Genomic DNA, 21,059 nt, shown 5'->3' with positions numbered 1-21,059 from the left:
GTTTGGGGTAGCACAGCCCTGCTTCAGGGCTCAGCTTAGCAGGGAGGGTGAGCAGGGAAAATCAGGATGCTATTCAGAAACTTGCACGCAGCTGTAACACTAGTGTCTCTGTGCGGGACCTGTCCTCACCAGTTTGAAGTAGGCGGATGAACCATTAAACTCTTGTGTGAAGCGTTGCTTCTGTTAGGAATGTGCAAGAGCTGTAAGGCTGGTTAGCGACAGAGAGAATTCCAGTGGCTTTTCACACGCTGTCCCAAGGAGACAGAGGAAGTTGGTGCTACACCCCTAATCCTACCCTGTTTCTCCTGCAGACTTAGTCAAAGCCTGGGTAGCGACTTGTGGCTTAATCATAAAGATGGTAAAGAATGGGAAATTTCGTTATAGTGGGATCGCTCCTTTCTGAAGAGCAAGAAGGAGTAAAACTGGTGCTGGCCTTTCCCTTGCTGTCTTGGAGAGTTAGCTTATTTTCTTGGTGGCTGCAATCATTTGGTGGGACATAGATTGTGGGATGAATCGCATCCATGATGGAGAGCTGCTGGTGGACGATGCCTTCAGGATACCGCAATACTTACCTTACATATATGCCAGAGAACCTTACCACAGGCAAAAGAGCGAGCTTTGGAAGTTTTTGCAGCACTGTGAATCACAAGCCGTCATCTTCTGAACACAGTTGCCAGGGAAATAAGCCTTCAAAGCAGGAACGCAAGTCATCTCCAATTCTTGAGTAGTGCATGTAAGGGATAGGTTTTAATGCTATGGAGTCTTTGTCTATGGGATCTTACGGCATGTAATTCTTGATGAGAATTGTGTAATATGAGTAATGGACTCCTGTGCTCTGACGTTCCTTTTTATGGGGTTCTTAATAAAATGCAATCTCACCATAACACTGCTTTTCACTGCAACAATGTGAATACAACAGCTGAGGCAAATCCATCTTTAGTACAAGCCTACGAATAGTATGATATAGATGGCATAAATTAAGATGTGCATAGACAAAATGTAGATGCCAGGCAAGATGTTGTGTCTTCCTTTTGTGTACGTGTTCAACCCTTTGTGCAGCTCGAACTAGCCTGCTTCCAGGCAAGAATATTGCACGTGAATGGAACAAACACTTTTGACCAAGACTGGTTAGCGTAGGAGCAGTTAGCGGTGAGACTTTATACTGGCCAACAAGTTTACGCTTCTCTCTCTCACGTGAGGTTCTTCTGTTGATCTGGCATAATCTTGCTCAACGGCTAGAGTGGGAAATGAATTGTCAAACAATGCAGGAAAGCGTAACGGGTTATCTACAATTGCTTTAAGAATCCTGGCACCAGTTTTCATTACTTGCTTTTTCTGTTCCAAGCCAAGAGCTGAGAAGTTCTGTTGCAAGGTGAACGTCTGCAATAAGTTGCCACATTGTAGTAAAGAACCATAAATATTTGACATCTTTTTACATGAAGGGGACACCAATATTAATTATTGATCAAGTAGGAAAAAAATTAAAATTATTCTTAAATGAACACTCTGGCTTTGCTGATTTACCCTAAAGCCTTGAAGTCACTGGAAGGTGCAGCAGTTCTCTAGTCAGCTACATAACATTTAATTATGCTTCACACCAGTGTAGTGGATAGATGTAATGATGCTGAAAAAGACTATTCATCCTTCTGAAGTGTTTCTGTCAACTTGAAATCATATTCCCAAAACTCAGTTTGATGTTTTCCTGACTACAAGGAAGATTAATGGTTCTTAAAATATTTTATGGCTGCTTTGTGAAACAAACTGACGGAATGAAGTGATTGACATACATAAAGAAAATGTCACTAAACGTAAAACTTCATCAGAATCAAAACTGAGCTAGTTATGAAACCTGTGCTGAATTTATAACCAGGAGTTCTGTGAGAGTTTGGTGCTTTCGCAAGCAGTTATGGAAAAGCTGAATGGGCAATAGGGAAAGAAGATGGCAGTAAAGGCAGGACTTCTTAACTAAGAAAAACACTTTAAGACTTGTCATTTTTACATATAAATTGTGAGAGGTCCTCAAAACCTCTTAAAAACAAACAAACTAAAAATCATCTATGAAGTCAAAATGTGACTGCGTTCCTCAGAAACCACAGCAAAACATGCCCTTAGAAAATAGCTTACGTAGCTCTGAAACTTGGTACCAGCTGGCAGACAGTTGTGTAAAAGCGTGAGATCATCTCCCGAACCATTCCCCAGCAGCAATTCATAAAATAATTCTAACATGAAATAACACTGGACTGTGTTTCCAGAAGCATTACTTCTCTCACTGTAAAGAAGTCATGGCTAATTACTGCGCGGTGTCCTCTTGTCAGAGTTTGATAATAATTGTATGGCTCAGAATTCACTTTTCCCCATTTCTGGTGATGATATGCTGAAAGAGCAGTTAACTTGGCAAAAGCTACAGTAATATTCTGTTAAATCTGCTCCGTAGGCAAGTCAGAGCCATTATTTATAGCAGCAACCTCTAATAAAGGCTGGCAGCTGTTAAACGTGCGGGTATCCTGGCGTTAACGTTGCGCCCCTCCCTGCCTTGCCTGCTGCTGTGGGGGGAGCGTTGAATTTCCTTACCATAGCTCATAACCTTCTGCTGCTCTGGCATTCAGCGTACTGCAGCTGAGGCAGGGCGGTTTAGGCTCAAAGTATATTTAACATTTATAATTATTTGAAATTTAGTATTTTTTTAAATTAAAAAAAAAAAAAGAAGCCTTGCCTTTCTCTCTGCCTTTACAACGTACAGCTATTAAGATTGCTGTTGCTCTGTTCTTTGCGGCTCAGGTTTCTCTTCCCCTGATTTACACTTCCATTATACTGTTTAATTAGTACATTCCTTCTAGTTTAAGGCTATTTTTCTCTGTATAGCTTTCGTTACATCAGCCTACTGCTACGTTTCATTTTCTGAAGTGTCAATTGTGAGTCACTGGCCTCGGTGGTATAATCTGTTTTTTTGTTGTTCACGACAATACCAGGTTTCTCCTATATATTAACGTGCTAATTAGCTGCCTTACTTCTAACATCTTGCTGAGTGCGAGGTGGGCAGAGGGTCCTCTCTTCTTCATACAGACTACAGTAATTTAGACAAGTACTACAGCCGGCCATAGGATTATCTTCATGATGAGAGTTTGGGACCAGATAACAAATTCCCAGCACATTTCCCAAATAACTCCATGAAAATACAGCTTAAGCCAGTTCAAAACCTGTATCTAACGTCCATAGCAGACAACCGAGGACTATTAGGGAGAGAGGCACTTTGAACTATCATGAGTGTAAAGAGAAGCCTTTCCAGCTGCTAGTATACCACGAGCCACGCTTTCATTTCTGCTTGAGCTCAGTAAGATACGTAATAGATTCCACATTTCATCCATGATGCCTTCACTTCTCTGCGTTCCGATGTAACAGCCAGAGCAGGTCTCTAAGGGGCAGGTAACCAGACCAATCAAGCACAACCACCACCCCCTCAGACTGGGTATTTAACTTTCCTTTAATGAGAAGAGGATACCCGTGGAGTAGCAGCACAGTACGGAACAGCAGCAGTTCCGCGTACCCAACACCAAAGCAGCAGCTGCGCAACTCAGCGGGGCTTGTTACGGCCACGTACCCGAGCTAGGGGTGGCTCTATTTATGCTGCAACGCTGATTTTCCATATAGTTTAAATTATACGGTATCTACACAAGGTTAATTATTTCGCCAGAAAGGGTTCTTGTTTTCTTCAGTTTGATACCTTGTGTTTACCAAGGCTTACACTTTGAGACATGCAAGCACCTGGAAAGCATTAGCTATCAGAATGGTATAGCTCATTTTCTTAAGAGGCAGCTAAGAGATACCATCTCTTAGTATCTTGGTATTACTGCTACCTTCTCTGGTGTGGTTCAAGACAGCCCTAATACAGTCCTTCGTCATGTACACAATCTTCAGAACTCCTCTATTTCCCAGAGTCCCTGCAAACTGTGTTAAGTAATGGTAAGATACACCAAAATATCAGTACCTTTCAAATTATCAGTTATTACCATCTTCACAAGTACCCAACTGCACCCATATTAAAGGTAGTATCAAACCCATTTACTTAAATCTGTCCATTTTCTTTTCAGCTTACACTTCTTCCACCTCAGTTCCATCGGTCTTTCAAAATCAGTTCTGTCTTCTGACTTTTTGCTGAACACTATGCAGTTGTAGCCTTGCCAGCAGGAATTAGGTAAAATACTGTGAAGTGTTTCAGTGAGAGAAAAGTGTTCTGGACAGAGAGTAAGTTTACTCATACATCCACCATCTGGTCTTCTGCTTTTCTGGAACTGAGTATAATTATATGCTGGGAAAAAAGGATCCTTAAAACTGGCTGCTTTAAATAGGTTCACTCTCATTTTCAGATGACTTTTGTCTTTCTTTTTTCCACCAAGTTCTTCAAAAAGAATTCACCTAATTAAAAGGCAAAAAAAAGCACCGAAATGGTTTGTAGGTATTTCAATGACATAAAGCAAAACAATACACATTGTCATTTAATGCAAGAATTCTATTCTACAAAACAATTGTTCTTACGAGTATTTTATAGTAATTCAATTCTATACAACAGCACTTTCAATAGAGACAGCAGGGATGTAAAAAAACATCCAAGCAAAACCTGTAACCCAACAAACAACCCCTTCACCCCCAAATCCTGATTTTCCTCATGCCCAGTTTTGTGGAATAGCTCTGCTTCTTTGTGCTTTCCAGCAGGCACAGGTGGAATGATTTAATTAAAAATTAATTCCTATCTCATAAAGTATCAGCAACTTGTAGTGAAACCTTCTGTAAGTCTCATTTGAGCTGGTATTGAAACAGCCTGAGAAGCAAGGTAACCCAGATGCATCTTCTCTGCTCCCTCCTTAGGAAAAAAGCAGGATGTTGAACCTACACAATAGTTCCATTAATATCAGCTGCTACTTAATACCCAGTGCTGCTTTGTCAGGAAAAGCACTGCCATAAATGTGTCTAATTATTGCTAGGGCACTGTAAATAAATTCTGCCTAAAGCAACAAAATTGCATCACAAACAACAAAGGGCCCCATTAAACCCTGAAGTCTCCAAGAGACAGAATGTAAAGGAAAACTTGCAAATTGGGTACCCTTTATCCTGCCTCACCCATTAAGTAGAGTACAAACCAGGTTTGGCAAAAAAATTAGCTTAAGCAGCACAGCAATTGGACAAACACCAATTACTGTCATACTGATGCATTCAGATGAGCTAGAGAAGACAGCAAGTGTAAATAATTTAAAGAAAAAGAAAAGGATGACTATATGAGCTGTCCTTGAGCTAAGGTGAGCTTTGCTGCAGATTATGTCAACGTTTTAACTTAATATATTACAATGTTACGTGCTAAAGAATCTAATGTTTTTCAGAAATTTACCTGCTTTATAGGAGGAGCGCACTAGAGGCCCACTAGCAGTGTAATGGAATCCGAGATCATTTCCTACTTTTTCCCAGTACTTAAATTTTTCAGGAGTTACGTATTCCTCAACCTGAGTGAAAAGAATTCATTTTGATCAGGTATTAATGCAAAGGAAATGGCTACAGCCGGCACGTAGTGACATGAAACGCAGTGATATCGCAAGATCAAAATTTTACACTCCAAAACTTTCAGAAGCCAAGTCACAAACTGAATTTTCTCTCTGCTTTCTACCAAAAGAATGCATTTTATTTGCTTTTCGTATTTAGCTGAAAAGTTTCAAATTTAATTTCTAATTGTTGCTTTATCGTTTTCTTCCCTTTGTTTTTGAACGGTCTGTTCGAGACCTTTTTTATGTCCAAGTTAGTTAAAAAAAAATCCAATAGCCCTATAAATCTCTTCACTAACAGTTATTTCATTGAAAGACAGTATCAGGACACGAGACTCAAGCTCTGGACAGATTACAGAGGGAGAAAATGGTCATTTCCCCAGCTGAAGTGGCACCATTAAGGGAGAGCCTATGAGACAGCGAAGGGGAGCTGGCCTGAGCCATTATATTTGAGACAGACACTGAGACTCTTGTTTCCCAGAACCGTGCCTCAGCTCCAGCTGTCTCCCAGCTAACGGCAGCGAGTAGCAGTAGGAAGTCTGAAGAAGATGGAAGGGATTAGATAGCTGAGATCATTTTTAGTGAAGAGTCCATAACAGACGAAAATCAGGTTAAACAAGGAAGGTAATTATTTTTCCTGAGATCCACAGGTAAAGTAAGGATGCATATCAAGCCTCAGTTTAGAAAGAGGAAACTTGACTGTGCAAGGCACAAACCATAACGCTGCATTTTTACCTTTAGGTGACGTTTCGTTGGTTGCATGTACTGTCCTAGGGTCAAACAATCTACGTCTGCTTCCCGCAATACTGTAAAAACACAAGGGATTGTCAGCAATTAGAAAATGCCCTCCTTCCAAGTCTGAACAAGGTCACTCCACAGCGCCCCACAGGGGCTACATTCTGCTCCCCACAAAAGGGACCTTGCAGCCTCCAGGAGCCACAGCCACCTACCACACTGCGAGCTCCCCGCCGCGGCAAGGCCCAAGCCGCCTAGTTTAAAGCTCGAGAGAACTTTAAACTGCGCTGCACTCACTGCAGTCACGTGTCTCGCTGCAGAGACAACATGCTCTTGTCTTTTTTATCTTGCTGCTTTTTGGTCTGTCTTTAGGTCAGAGCTTTCATTTGACAAAAAAATGGATGCCTGCACATCCAATTGGCACCTCTCCACTGATTCAGGAGACTTCATGCTGAAAAGATGCAGGCAGTTCTAAAGAACTGTACATCAGGGGAAGCTGCCAACATCTTTTGCCAGTTTTACACACTTAGGGCATTATTTTTGATGCCTGCAGAATTTCAGAAACTTTGTCTGCTAAAATTTGCGTATATACTGGAATCAATATGCAGCAAAAGAGTTCAGGTAGTCTACTTACAGAGGGAGGCCCAGAAACACAACAGTCAGCTAGCCTGAAGAACTGTGTTCACAGCAGCTAGCGGGGTGTTCTGAACAGAGGGATGGCCAAGGAATCACATTTTGCGTGAACATCTCCACACATTTTCTGGCTACTTGGGCTGGTTGCCCCACGTCAAATAGGAAGAAAAGACTACAGCATTACACCCACTGTTACTCTGGAATCTCTGTTTAGATTGACGTGGTTCTGTAAAGAAACTGGTTTGGTATCAGCACATTTATGTGTTAACTTGTGCCCAGAAAAAGGAAATGGAACAAAATTAGAGTAACTGAATGAATGGGGTGGGTAAAGCTCGGCTCCAAATACATCCATGAAAGTGACCTGAAAATAAACAGCACCAAATCTGAACTTCCATACTCTTGTGGCTAGGAAATGCCAGGCAGGAAGAATGGGAAAATCAGGAACTGTAATTTTATGGTCCAGATTGTGGGACAGCTGCAGAACAACTTAACTACATCACTGCATTCTAAATATGGGTTGTTGTACACCAAATAGAGTAGCAGGTAGACATTCTTTCAGGATATGGCAGAAATGCCATAGGATTTATGAATTTCTTCTTGCAAGTGCACTGCATTCACTTACCACTGTGACATTGTCTCCTCTTAAAAATACATTTACATGAAGACATAAGAACACACTACAGCTCCGTGGACAAGAACTATTTTTACATCCAAATAAGCTGAAACAAACTATTTCAAACAATCAGGTCTGCTATTTCTAAAAAGGAATGCGCAATAAGGCAGTTATGTTGCAAGCCCATTATTTAAGTATTGCAAAGACAAGAACGTTAATATAGTCACACAAAGACCACTATAACTTGCATTGAAATCAACACGAGCTGGATCTACCTGTCCAATTGAATCTGAAAGCCATGTGAAGGAAAAATATTTCAGAAGCTCAATCTTTTTTAATCAAACTCTTTCCCCCCTCCCCCATAAAGCTTAGAAAACATTTCCTGCACCAACTAACTGATTTGCACGTTGAGGCAAAGACGCTCACAATTTTTTTCCAACGCAATAAAATGTTGTGAATTTTGGCATGTCTTTCAACACCGACTCACGTTTCATCGTGGAATATACTTGTTCATCCGTCTCGCCAAGGCCCAGCATTAGGGAGGTTTTGGAAATGATGCCGGGCTGGACCTCTTTAGCGTGCTTCAGCACTCGCAGGGACTGCTCAAAGTTGGCTCGGGGATCACGCACCGTCCTTTGTGTATTTTCAGCACAAGGGGGGGGGGGGGGGCGAAGAAAAGGGTGCAGAGAAGTTAGAGACGCCAAGGGAGGCGCGATCCCTTTCCACAGAGTGAAAACGGCAACTTTAGATGTTTAGTGTGAGGCCGGCTGGGAGCGCCCCGAGCGAGGTTTTTTGGGTTTAAGTCCCAAAGCCCAGCTCCCCCTCCATACGGCTGCCACCCCCGCGGTGGCGGTTTTTGGGGGGGAGGCGGGGGGTGAGGATTCGGGCCGGGGCGCGGCTCCCCCGGCCCGGCCACGCCACAGCGGGGACGGGGCGCGGCGCGGGGGGAGGGCGCCCTCTGGCGGCGGGCGGGCGGGCGCGCGCGCGGGCGCGCGCGGCAGGCTGGGAGCGCGCGCCCCCCGCCATTTCGGGCTGCGGCCCTGTCCCCGTGAGGGAAGGCCCCGGCGGGGGGGGTGATGGACCTGGACCCGGCTGTCGCCGTTCCCCCACGCCCCCGCCGGTGCTCACCGCTGTAACTCCGGCACCGTCTCCACGTTGTGGGCGTACACGTCCAGCCCCGACAAGGCCACTCTCTCCACAGCCGAAAGGTCCCCTCGGAAATCGGGAGTCAGGCATTCCACCAGGATCTTCGGGTTCCTGGAAAAGAGAGGCTGAAAACGAACGCAGCCACGGGGTTCGCCTCACCGTGGCTAAAATAAAATAATATATCAATATAGCAAAAAAAACCCCAAACGTTACTTCATAAAATCATAGAATTATCTAGGTTGGAAGGGACCTTTAAGATCATGGAGTCCAACCATTAAATAAATCATGCTCTGATAAGCAAAGCAAAGTTAATTCAGGATACGCTTCTAAAACAACAGATTTCTGCAAATACTTGTATCACAATTCAAACAAAGCGTCACGTGTTTTAATTCCTGATTTCATTCATGTGAGCTGAAATAGAATGAAAGACAAATAATAAATATAAAAGCAATTCCAACAGCCTCTTAAACAATCACGTTAGCTGTTTATACGTGATTTTTCATGTGGTTTTGTGGCAGGTTAACTGACGTTTCATATCCAAAATACAGAGGAGCCACAACCCTGCCTAGGGGGATAAGAAGACTCCATGTTGTTGCCCTGGAATCTCATCTCAATGTCTGGGAGCCAGATTTCAGCAGGCAGAGAAAACTGCAGGAGCCTTTGGAGCCCCAAATACACTGGACAAAGTCTCCCGTGAGGCTGCAGGAATAAAACCTGCAGGTAGGCAAACAGGCGGTCAAACGGTGCAGAGGGCACTGAGGCAGAGAGCGAAGGCAGCACAGCCAGGGAAAGCAGCATGACGAAGACAGACATGGTGGGAAAACATCATGGTGGGCTTCTCATCACTGCCGAAAGAGAAACCCAACTTCTTCTGCCAGGTGGGGACACTGTTATCTGAATCCACTGTGTCTGAGCCCCAAGCTCCAAGTATAAACATACCTCAGAAGTATGTACTCATCTCCTGGTAAACCAGCCACACGGTCAAAGAAATAATCCAGTGCTTAGCTTTAAGGAAGCCTGGGCTAAATGGGAAATGCATCCAAATTCAAAATACTTTGGGGCCATTACATGATAAAGATGAAAAACGGGGCGAAAACAAAAAGAGGGGGACATAGAAAGGCTAAAGGCAGATTTTCATATTTGCAGGGCCCCTGGAATAATCCAGCTAAAGGTAGTTTTGACCTATATGCAGTACCACATTCTAAAGTTGTAGTAATAATAGTAATACATTAAAAATGTACCTTTCTTTCAGATGAGAGACTGTCTTTGCAAAGTGTTCTGCTCCACCATCAGGCATATCTAGAAGCATTTCAATTATTCAATTAACCTTTCTGTTCAAGAAATGTATTTACGTATTAGCAAAGCCACAAAAAACTGCAGAGTCAAATTTAAATGCAAACTAATAAAGCAGATCTTAGTCAAACCCCAGTCTTATCTTACTGCTCATGCCAAACGTTTACAAGAGATATTCCAGCAAGCGTTGTTCTGTGCAAAGTCTAACTGTGGGGTAGACTTCTTAGGGCAGACTTCAAATGTTTACTCCAAATTTACCTGTCTCTAGGTTCACTGTCAGCCTGAGCACAGAATGGCTTTATCTGTTTACTTTTTTGGTCTGAGAAACAGTTCTACAAAACCTGAAATATACATTATTGCTCTTTTTTTTTAAGCCATGTTGAAGGCTAATGGACTTTCTACCAAAATATACTGAATAATCTTTACAATGGTTTTCCCCTCATGTGTGAAGTCACCATAAAGCAGCTACTACATCCTTAGAAAAAGGCAACTTTCAGGTTTGTTAAGCTATTCCAGGTTTAGTTTTTGGAAGGAAGTTCTGTAATGGCGTTGTATATGAATGTCTGTGGGGTTTTTTTGCCAAAGTATTGTAATACATTAATGTTTAATAACAGTGTAACTTCTCTTGTATTTCACCAGACATAGGGAAATACTAAGAACATGTAGAAACATTCCAAAGTTTCAGCACTGTCAACTCCTTTAAAATAGCAATCCTCAACAACTGTGCTGTGTGACAAATGTTTACCAAGGTCTGTGTTTACCCAATGTAAGGGACAGGAGAGTTGGGACTGAAGGAGCTGAGAGAGAAGGCACTCACCGTCTCTGTCCACAGAGGTCAGTACTACATAATCCAAGCCCCACTCGGCTATAGCCTTCGCTGTGTTGTAGGGCTCCTCGGGATCCAGCGGAGGCGGATTTTTTGCTGTCTTGACTGAACAAAATCTGCAGCCTCTCGTGCACGTGTCACCCATCAGCTGAAACAAGACAGACGCTCCTATCTTCACATTGTACAAATCACTACTGCTCAGCTGAGAAACAGCGGCTAAGGTAGATCAGATATATCCCAATATTAAGCAAAACAATGAGGACAATGATTTACTCTAAATTTCTACTACAGTAGAGATCCAGCAATACACTACAAACAGCTCAAATATTGCTAGAATACGTAAGAAGTGGTTAATAGCTTACCATAATAGTAGCTGTAGCCGTAGCATATTCACCCCCTCCCCAGCACTCTCCAATGTTGGGACAACGGGCTTCTTCACATACCTAAAAGGCAGTAATGCACCTGTCTTCTTTCTGTACTATTTTAGCAAATTATTATTATATTCATGAACAATTTCAATAGTAGTCTACAAACAAAACATAATTCCTTCTGTGATAAATGAGGAGATTAAGAGAGTTAGATGTTGTTCTATAAGAAGTTGGTAGAAGAACTAGGAAGAGTTGTTTCCTGACATCCATTACCCTTCTTTTCTTCTACTTCACAACTCCAAAACCTCCTCAACCGTGTCACTGCCTTATTAATTAGCACAGATTGTCATTAACATTTTAATTTTAATAATTTATAAAATGTTCACAACCTCTATGATTCATCAAAGCTTGATCTAACTGTGGGGGAAAAAAAAAGGCTCTCCATGCATACCCACCACTGTTTACCACCTGCAAGGTATATTTAATGAAATACATGTATTTCTAGAATTTCTTTTCATGCAAAACATGTATGTAACACTGAAATTCTGTGTGTTTCCATTAAAAGCAGTCACACATACCATTTTCTGATCTCTTTGGTAATGCAAGTAGTAAACCCTAGTATTTAAAATTCCAGCAGGAAAAACATGAAATACTCTGCTGGATTTGTCTTCTTCCCTTATGGGTAAAATTCACTGCTGGCAACTAGGAGCAGCATTGGGCTCGGTTTCAGCGTTGAAGATCATGCAAGACATGATTTTCTACCTGTCTACCACAAAGAAATAATTTTGTGTCTCTAAAAAATGCCTTATTTCTAGAGGAAAACTTGGTTGGTGCTAGATTTACCGTATGAAGATTTAAACTTCTCAAGGTATTCTTCAGTTTATTGTAGTTCTTTCCCATGGGAATCTTTGTTTTCAGCCACGGAGGAAGTCGCAGCCTGAATAACATCAAGCAAACATAAAGATTAATAAATTACTTACCCGGTGAGGTTCCATTAATTTCATAGACCCACTTTAATTTGTTACAGGTGCCAACTACGAAAGGTTCCTTGAAAACTGACCCAAGTCAGCAACCAACATTAACATCATTCATAGTCATAAAGGACTTCTCTCTTTCATGTTTACCATCATCCCAACATTCAAGAGCTGGAGTTTGTTGTCATTGGAAGGTTTAAAACTGTTAACTGTACCAATGGGATTTAATAGTGCCGCACTGGAGACAGCAACAGTTAATGGCAGCGTATGTTGCACAGTTATCACAAAGTCTGATCAAATTTGTAACGGGAAATAGGAGGGATTTAAGCATTTTTTAATTTAGTCTTCATTTGTTTGTTTTACTCTATCAATAATATTTTTCAACACCAAAGTATAGTACACTCACCTACTGATGTGTATTTGTAATTTAATACAGGCACTCAAATGAGAAAATACCAAGTCTTCATGTTTCTTACACATTTGAAGTTAATAATTTAAGTGTTTGCTTTTTCTTGAAAAATTACGAAATTGGCAAGCCAGTAGGACAGAATTTAATAAAAATATACTGTAGACATTTTGTATTTAACACTAAACATGCAAGATCCTGCATGGAAGTAACTACAGTTGTTCAAAATCACAATCACCTTTCTCCTTTCTGACGCTTTAAATTGCCTTTATATTCAGCCCATGTGCTCTTGTCTGACAAATCTCCAGATACAAAGTCTTTCAAGTCTGGTCCATTTTGCAGTAACTCTTTTTTTTCCTCTGGCAAAGAACTGGATGTTCTGTACTGGTTATGCACATGGCTCCCAGACACCTAAAAAAAGAAACACTGTAATTTATTGAATAATAAATGTACTGGTATTATATACTAAGTAAATGCTTGTCCTTTTGGTGGTTAATGAACACTTTATAGAGTTTGTGTAAGCCTTGTCCCAATTGCCTTTAAGTTAAATATATAATGAATGCTCTTTTTCATTTTAAGTCATGTGAAACAGACAAAAAGAACGACCTCTTCCAAAATATCTTAATATCAAACTAAGTTATATAGGTTTTGGATATAAATAACATTCTACAGGTTGAGATTTTGGGGCTGAAAAACAAGAGGTTGAGATGATTAACAGTACACTGCAAAGTCAGTAACTGATGGATGTTTTGTTCTGTTTAACATCTTTATCAGTGATTTGGACGAGGGGATCGAGTGCACCCTCAGTAAGTTTGCAGACACCACCAAGTTGGGTGGGAGTGTCAACCTGCTTGAGGGTAGAAAGGCTTTGCAGAGGGATCTAGACAAGCTGGATGGATGGGCCGAGGCCAGTGGGATGAGGTTCAATAAGGTGAAGTGCCGGGTCCTGCACTTGGGTCACAACAACCCCATGCAGCGCTACAGCCCTGGGGAAGAGTGGCTGGAGAGCTGCCCGGCAGAAAAGGACCTGGGGGTGCTGGTCGACTGTTGGCTGAACACGAGCCAGCAGTGTGCCCAGGTGGCCAAGAAGGCCAACAGCATCCTGGCCTGTATCAGGAACAGTGTGGCCAGCAGGAGTAGGGAAGTGATCGTCCCCCTGTACTGGGCACCGGTGAGGCCTCACCTCGAGTGCCGTGTCCAGTTTTGGGCCCCTCACTACAGGAAAGACATTGAGGTGCTGGAGTGAGTCCAGAGAAGGGCAACGAAGCTGGTGAGGGGTCTGGAGCACAAGTCTTATGAGGAGCGGCTGAGGGAGCTGGGGGTGTTCAGCCGGGAGAAAAGGAGGCTGAGGGGGGACCTTCTTGCTCCCTACAACTACCTGAAAGGAGGGTGTAGTGAGGTGGGGGTCGGTCTCTTCTCCCAAGTAACAGGCGATAGGACAAGAGGAAACAGCCTCAAGTTGCACCAGGGGAGGTTCAGATTGGATATCAGGAAAAATTTCTTCACAGAAACGGTTGTCAAACATTGGACCAGGCTGCCCAGGGGAGTGGTGGACTCTCCATCCCTGGAGGTGTTTAAGAGACGTGCAGACGTGGTGCTGAGGGACACGGTTCAGCGGTAACTTGGCAGTGTTAGGTTTATGGTTGGACTCTATGATCTTAAAGGTGTTTTCCAACCTAAAGGATTCTATGATGTCATTTCGATGGAAAGGCAGCACCAGCTGGGTTCTCGGGAGCGGGGTTTGAAGCGGATGGGACCCGTGCCTCAGTTTTCTATTACTTTTTCTCCCCGGTGTGTGCCTGTGCAGCGGCACCGCAGCCCCCGGCCGCCTCACGCCCACAGCCTGCCGGTGCCCTGCTGGGGACAGCCCTCCCCAGGCTCTGCCCGCCGGGAACCACCACGGCTGTCACGCCCCACGACCATCAAGAGATGAGCTCGGACAACGGCACCGCCTTCAACCGCCGCGATCCCCCCCATCCCCTCACCGGCGGACCGTGCCGAGGTCTCCCTTCCGCCGGGCCGCAACGCCCGCTCGGCAGCCCGCCCTCCGCTCTCCCTCGCCCTGCGACACACGGACCTGACACGGCGCCCACTCACCCGTCCCTGGGGCGCCAGCAGCAGCCGCCGGGCGGCGGCGACAGCCCCGCCGCAGCGGCCCCGCGGCAGCAGCGACATGGCGGCGCCCGCCGGACCGGCCCGATCGATCCTCTCGGCGCTCGTCCCAGTCCACCTCACTCAGCTCACGCGCATCAGGCCTCGGCTACCCTTGCCTCGTGGACGGCTACTTCGGCGTCGTGACGTCAAGGCAGCTACAAGTACGTGATGACGTCAGACGCTGCCTCTTTCCCCGCTGCCTGCTGCCAGGTGAGTCCGGGCCGGCGCCGCCATCCGGGGCCATCGGCCGCGGGCGGCCCCCCCCAGCGCCCCGCTGGGGACCGGGCAGCCTCCCGGGGCGCCGCGGGGTCCGCCAGCCGCCTCTTGTCCCCGCCTGCGGGGGGGGAGCCCCCGGGATGGCGCCTACCCCAGCCGCTTCCCCCCCCGCGGCGGTTCTAGGCCCGTGCTGGGCCCCGCTGTGGAGTTGGGCGCTGAGGCCGCCGCCCCTCGGCGGCCCGGGCGGGATGTCTGGGTGTTGTCAGCGGAGCCCCGGCGGCTCGGGGGCGGCAGAGGGGGTGGGGAGCGGTTGGGCTTTGCGGGTCTGTAGCTTCTCTCGGTTGTCCTTTGTAGGATGAAGACCATTCTCAGCAACCAGACCGTTGACATCCCCGACCAAGGTAGGTCTGCGTTCGGGAGGCGTTTGTTCGGGCGGCGGTGCTGGCTCCACAGCCAGTTAACGTGCGTCTATCTGTGTTTTGCAGTCAGTGTTTCACTGAAGGGCCGGACGGTCATTGTAAAGGGCCCCAGAGGAACCTTGCGACGGGATTTTAACCACATCAATGTGGAGCTCTCCCTTCTGGGAAAGAAACACAAGAAGGTGAGTGCTGCAGGAACAGTTTCTCTGGTTAGAGACCGTAACTTTACAATTATGATAGCATGGATGGGGTTGGAAGTGACCTTAAAGATCGTCGAGTTCCAACCCCCCTGCCATGGGCAGGGACACCTCCCACTAGACCAGGTTGCTCAAAGCCCCATCCAGTCTGGCCTTGAACACCTCCAGGGATGGAGCATCCACAGTTTCTCTGGACAACCTGTTCCAGTGTCTCACTATCCTCATAGTGAAAAATTTCATCTTGATATTTAATCCGAGTCTGCTCTTTTCCAGTTTTAAGCTGTTACTCCTTGTCCTATTGTTACATGACCTTGTAAAAAGTTCTTCAGCTTTCTTGTAGGCCCTCTTAAGATACTGGAAAGATCTTCCTAGAGCCTTCTCTAGGCTGAACAACCCCAACTCTCAATTAGCTTAAACTTCTTGGTAGTGTAGGAGATTGAATGAAAATATTTATTTGTGGGCGTGTTATTTAATTTTTTGCTTATTCCTGTGTTTTCTGAAAGAGGCAAGTCTCATGGAACCTTGGGACCTGCTCTGGCACCATGGAATTCTTGCAGTTCTGTGATTTGTTTTGTTGTTCCAGTCAGATAGTTACTGGGAAAGGCATTGATTGTTGTATTCTGTGTTTTATAAACTGGCTACTTTTAGCTAGATAAAACTAAATCTCTACATTTAATTTCCGGAATTGGAAAGTTACATTAGGAGTGTAGATGCTTTCTAAATAAATTCATAATACTTTCATACGGCCTTAAAAACAGGAAAAAAAAAAAAGGAAATAATGGCTCATTTCAGCTGCTTTTGCACAAGCATCTAATGTTTCATCAAAATACTGGACCCACACAGAGTGTTTGATTAAAAAGTTGATAGATTATGCATAGGAGACTGACTTTGGAACAACATGTTTGGTGTTTAGCATTGTATAACACATCCCTCAGCTTAAGATGTCAGAATATCTATCCCAGCCTCTTTGAAGATTTGTTAGTAGCGAGACATGAGGAAAAGAGACATCTCTCATAGGTCTGGGGGTTAGGACTTGATCTTGTGGACTTGAGCAAGGTGGGCTTTTAGTAGTCTTTCAAAGAAACGAAATATTCATGTGCTTTTGTTAGGTGGGCTTTTAAGTAGTTTATCTAAACTTTTCACTCTTTGTCACAAAAATGTTTCATTTTTAGTTTTGAAGTGTTGCAAAAAACTTTAATTTTTTATTATTTTTTTTTTTACATAGCTACGTGTTGACAAGTGGTGGGGTAACAGAAAGGAGCTGGCAACAGTTCGCACGATTTGCAGCCATGTACAGAACATGATAAAGGGTGTTACACTGGTGAGTCTTGTTTTGAAACTGGATACCTCCTTTCATTTTTGTTACTCGTTAATAGACAGCTTTTTACTTTAGTGAGAGCTTTTCTGAGCATCTGAGATGTAGCTTTCTCTCTCTCTTTACTTTTTTTTTTCTTGCACTTGCTGTCAGACATGTTTTACAGGTGGAAGAAAGCATGAATGTCTCCTGGGCTTAGTGTCTTGCCCTTATTAAGAAACTATTTCCAATATATCTTGGGTTTAGATCGCTGCGTTAAGCGTAATGCATCTGTTTTACCTTATGGATGTGTTCTGCTTTCAGTATCTGATGATGTCCTTTATTGTAGGGCTTCCGTTACAAGATGAGGTCAGTGTACGCTCACTTCCCAATCAACGTAGTTATACAGGATAATGGCTCACTTGTGGAAATCCGAAACTTCTTGGGAGAGAAGTACATTCGCCGAGTGCGTATGAGGCCAGGTGAGCATATCTGGAGATGTACTTTACTATTTCTAACTAAGATTTCTAAACTGCTTTGTCTGGGTACTGCCGCTCCCACAGAAGACGGTGAATGATTGTTGAAGCAGTATTTGCCTTTTTGAATTTATGTAATCTTACAGTACTTCTACTGCTGTTTAGATTTGTAATTAATAATGCTTTTGTACTTTATTTTTAGTAATGAGAGCTAGCCAATAACTAGTTTAGGGCTTGTTATTTTAATATGAGCTACAGGTAGTCCAGTGTTTACTCTAGTGACAGTGAGATACTGACAGTGTTCATAGCTGGTAAATTGCAGGTGCTCAATTTTAGATTTGTGATTCTCTTTTAAACATTGTACATGAGCTAGTCTCACACCATGTCATATTTTTCGTCTTTGAAGCGTTCTTGTATTTTGAATTTCCTCATTGTCTAGGAGCACATACGCTAAAAACAATTAACATAATAATTTTGAAGTTCACATCTTGCATACTTGGGAGTTGTAGCAGAGTAGGCATTTGATGGAGCTTGTTAAACTTCAAAAGAAGGAGACAAAACATGTCATGAACACAGTTACCTTAAGACTGTATGGAAAACTTTCCATATACATTTTTTGATAGTTCCACTTCCGGTGAAGGTACGGGTGAGGATATTTAGTGTGACTGATGATGTTTTGGGGTGGCTTTAGATAAAAGTATCAGACTTGTCCAAAACCACTGTTAGATAAAGTGTGGAGTTACTTATGGTGACTTTCATTTACTGTAGGATATTAAGGGTGGATTTGAGTTTTGTAAGCATTTACTTCAAAGATAGTAAAGTGTTGGCTTAAAATCTAGTATCTATTGACTAAATAGGTCAAACTGTAAGCACTTACTTGTGTTACTCTCCTTGCAAATGAAAGTTTCCAGTTAAGACTTCTGAACGTCCTCGTGTTGCTAGTATAATCATGGTGCTTGACATAACAGGGGACAGTGATGTTTTTTAATGATTCTTGATTAGGATGAATCTAGTTTTGGCTTAATGAACATAAGAATGGGGGAAATGGCACCACCTAGCTGACAAAGCCATGCTGGCAAAATCTCTGGCCTATTCACAGTGATGGCGATTAATGCTGTCATGTGGTAACATTTAAGTAGGAGTATCATTTAGTTGCTTTCAATCCAGAGTGTGACTTGCACTAATCTTTGAGTTCTGAAACTGTGAGGGAGGACAATCCTGGAAGGGATTTGGGGGACTCGTGTGAAGTCATGGAAGCTAATTATTGCATAGAGTGCTACTTTCTAGATAGTAAATGGGAACAGCAGATGAATACTGGGGGGTTTTTTGTATGCTTAATGTCTTCACCAATGATGAAGAATGTGTAATTTCCTTTCTGTAGGTGTTTCCTGTGCAGTGTCTCAAGCCCAGAAAGATGAGCTGATCCTTGAAGGGAATGACATTGAATTGGTCTCCAATTCAGGTTTGTGATGTAGATGTGTGGGAAGATACAGTGACATGGGCACTTTTATTTGAAGATGTCAGCGTAGCAAACTGTCTTTTTTTTTCCCCTCAAACCCTGAGGTAAATGACAGCTCAATTATTTTTTTTTTCTCTAGTCCCTGTAATTGCTTTTCATAGTTTATGTTTTTTCTAAACTTAAAGATATTTTTAAAAGTCCACAGAAGCTTTTTTTTTTTGAGTCAGTATTGATGGCCTTTTTGGCACCAAACTTTCCAGCTTTTCAATTGTACGAGTGTGCAGTAATAAACTGCCACCGCCCTGAGTTACCAAGATGGGCTCAGTGAAATGCAAATTTCATTTGTTAATTGAAATATTGGGAGAGTGAACAAAGGCTGTGTGTTGGCTTGGAGCTCTTGCTTTGCGCTAATGGTCTTGCTTTGTCTGTAGCTGCCTTGATCCAGCAAGCCACTACGGTCAAGAACAAGGATATCAGAAAATTCTTGGACGGTATCTATGTCTCCGAGAAAGGAACAGTACAGCAGGCAGATGAGTAAAACTCTAATAGGTTGGTATCATCTTAACGCAGGTCGTACATCTTCTGTGTAGAGATGGTTACTCCACCTGGGGATTTAACAAGGTTTATCTACTTAAACAAGGCTGTGGTTAAGCAGCTTCTCAACAGGGATGCAGTTGTGCTTGTAAAAGGCATCTTTAAAGGTATCGTAAAAGTGAAGTTTTGCTAGGTCTCTTGACAGCCACTTTCCATCTCTCATCAAGTTGGTATTATGCAGAAATACTCAAGTGCGGTGTTCTACACTGTGCATGCTGCTTATGATGGTGGCTGAGAATTTAAAACCAACTGACAAAGCATGACAGACTCCTTTACAGCTATTTACAGAGAGGACTTTCTTAGACTAATGTTCTACTTGGTTGGACACCAACTTCACTAAAGAAAGTGGTCAGCACATACTTTATATAGAAAGGTCTTCTGTGTAATTTATGTATAAATGCTTGCAAACAAAGGCCAGTTTAACAAGGACAACTACTTAACATTGCGTACATACATTTGTTTCTGAAGTTGAGTACAAGGATATTGGGATAATTTAAGAATTCTAACTGCTAAAGGAATTTGATGCATTTCAGCTATGCATAGTTCCATACAAGGTACAGAACACTGCAGGATGAGACAGGCTGATATGCAAATAAAGTAAATGTTACGTGCCTTCTGAACCTAAGCTTGAGATGGAAGATGCAGATGAAGTGAGTTTCATAAACTAAGATTTCTTGTATCACCAGCCAGGTACAAGACACAAGTACTGAAAAGGTGATTTGTAGTGCTGTTCAGAGTTCCTTGTTACCTGCTTGTGAAACAGTTCTGAGCTTTTGTATTTGAAGGCATCTTTAAGTAATCTCGTCTGAATAAAATTAAGCAAATTTTTTGAGCTGGTTGTCTTGCATTAAAGCTGTTATATGTCTATAAACTCTGTTTCACATCTGCAGTGCTAAGACCTTTCTAAAAGCTCTTTTTATTTACAGTTGTCTGGATCCTGAAACAACCAACCATGAGACATTATACCAGCAAGTACCGGATTGAAGAATCTGATACAAAACCTGAACACCATGAGAGGTTTAATAAAATAAAACTTACTTCATATCTCGGCCTTTTTTTTTTTTTTTTTTTTTTTTTTTTTTTAAGAATTAAATGCTGATTGCGTGAACCTGTTCAAGAACTTTGGCTTTTCGAGAAGCAGATTGTCACAAGGTCATGCAAGATAATGAGATGTTAGTGCTGTGCTAGTACATGTCGCTTTGCCGGTCTCTGAGAACATTCAGACTGAATGAAGTCTGATGGTTTGGAAACCTCATGCTGGTGGAGTGTAGACCCATCACGTAAACCCATGAAGTGTTAGTTTTAAATCGTAGAGTTAAGGAATAGCAAAAGCATTGTTCTCACTGGAAGAAGACAGTGTGTTTTCACATTATTTCAGAACTTCAAACCAATGACTGCAAAAACTGATCTCCTCCGTTTTCTGGAGGGGAGTTCAGACTTGTGATGGCAGTATCTGAAGTAGATTAAAACCAAAATTCGAATTAGTGGAATGAAATTTATAAGACTGTTTAAACTGAATACAGAGATGAAAGTAGTAGGCTGAAAATAGGCTGCTTTGGCTGTATTGCTCAGTTAAGACCAAGGACTTGACCTCAGAGTTCAGGCAGAGCTTCTTGCTGAGTTTCATCAACAGTGGTTTGTGTCATCTGGGAATAGAGCTCTTGTTTTTTCTCTGTTACTAATCTTGCCGTGTAGCAACCTGTAATTGGGATGTTGTGCTCTTTCTGT

At 43.0% G+C, this 21,059-nt stretch overlaps 2 protein-coding genes across 2 annotated transcripts; one reads left to right on the top strand and one right to left on the bottom strand.

Annotated features, from left to right (window-relative positions):
* Positions 1-1,963: 1,963 nt before the first annotated feature.
* LIAS (lipoic acid synthetase) lies at positions 1,964-14,749 on the bottom strand. The gene is made up of 11 exons (XM_074154525.1): positions 14,620-14,749; positions 12,761-12,933; positions 11,986-12,079; positions 11,137-11,217; positions 10,766-10,922; positions 9,897-9,954; positions 8,638-8,766; positions 7,997-8,142; positions 6,264-6,334; positions 5,381-5,492; positions 1,964-4,413 (listed from the first exon to the last, which is right to left on the bottom strand). Exons 1-11 carry the CDS (start codon positions 14,695-14,697, stop codon positions 4,361-4,363), a joined length of 1,152 nt encoding a protein of 383 aa, XP_074010626.1. The 5' UTR covers positions 14,698-14,749; the 3' UTR covers positions 1,964-4,360.
* Positions 14,750-14,852: 103 nt separating this feature from the next.
* RPL9 (ribosomal protein L9) lies at positions 14,853-20,374 on the top strand. Its single transcript, XM_074154733.1, has 8 exons — positions 14,853-14,886; positions 15,247-15,293; positions 15,378-15,493; positions 16,734-16,829; positions 17,152-17,284; positions 18,660-18,740; positions 19,169-19,286; positions 20,258-20,374. Exons 2-7 carry the CDS (start codon positions 15,248-15,250, stop codon positions 19,273-19,275), a joined length of 579 nt encoding a protein of 192 aa, XP_074010834.1. The 5' UTR covers positions 14,853-14,886; position 15,247; the 3' UTR covers positions 19,276-19,286; positions 20,258-20,374.
* The last annotated feature ends 685 nt before the right edge of the window (positions 20,375-21,059 follow it).

The sequence above is a fragment of the Numenius arquata genome, chromosome 10 (assembly GCF_964106895.1).
Source record: "Numenius arquata chromosome 10, bNumArq3.hap1.1, whole genome shotgun sequence".
Taxonomy (NCBI): domain Eukaryota; kingdom Metazoa; phylum Chordata; class Aves; order Charadriiformes; family Scolopacidae; genus Numenius; species Numenius arquata.
The sequence above is the reverse complement of the archived record's forward strand: the minus strand, read 5'-3'. Positions and strand labels throughout refer to the sequence as shown.

Excerpts from the sequence above, each read along its gene's own strand:
- LIAS (XM_074154525.1), bottom strand. The coding sequence starts at position 14,697 with ATGTCGCTGCTGCCGCGGGGCCGCTGCGGCGGGGCTGTCGCCGCCGCC. Across the intron at positions 12,934-14,619 it reads TGCTGGCGCCCCAGGGACGG|GTGTCTGGGAGCCATGTGCA; the intron begins GTGAGTGGGCGC and ends TTCTTTTTTTAG. Across the intron at positions 4,414-5,380 it reads GCGCTCCTCCTATAAAGCAG|GTGAATTCTTTTTGAAGAAC; the intron begins GTAAATTTCTGA and ends CCTTTTAATTAG.
- RPL9 (XM_074154733.1), top strand. The coding sequence starts at position 15,248 with ATGAAGACCATTCTCAGCAACCAGACCGTTGACATCCCCGACCAAG. Across the intron at positions 15,294-15,377 it reads CGTTGACATCCCCGACCAAG|TCAGTGTTTCACTGAAGGGC; the intron begins GTAGGTCTGCGT and ends TGTGTTTTGCAG. Across the intron at positions 18,741-19,168 it reads TGAATTGGTCTCCAATTCAG|CTGCCTTGATCCAGCAAGCC; the intron begins GTTTGTGATGTA and ends CTTTGTCTGTAG.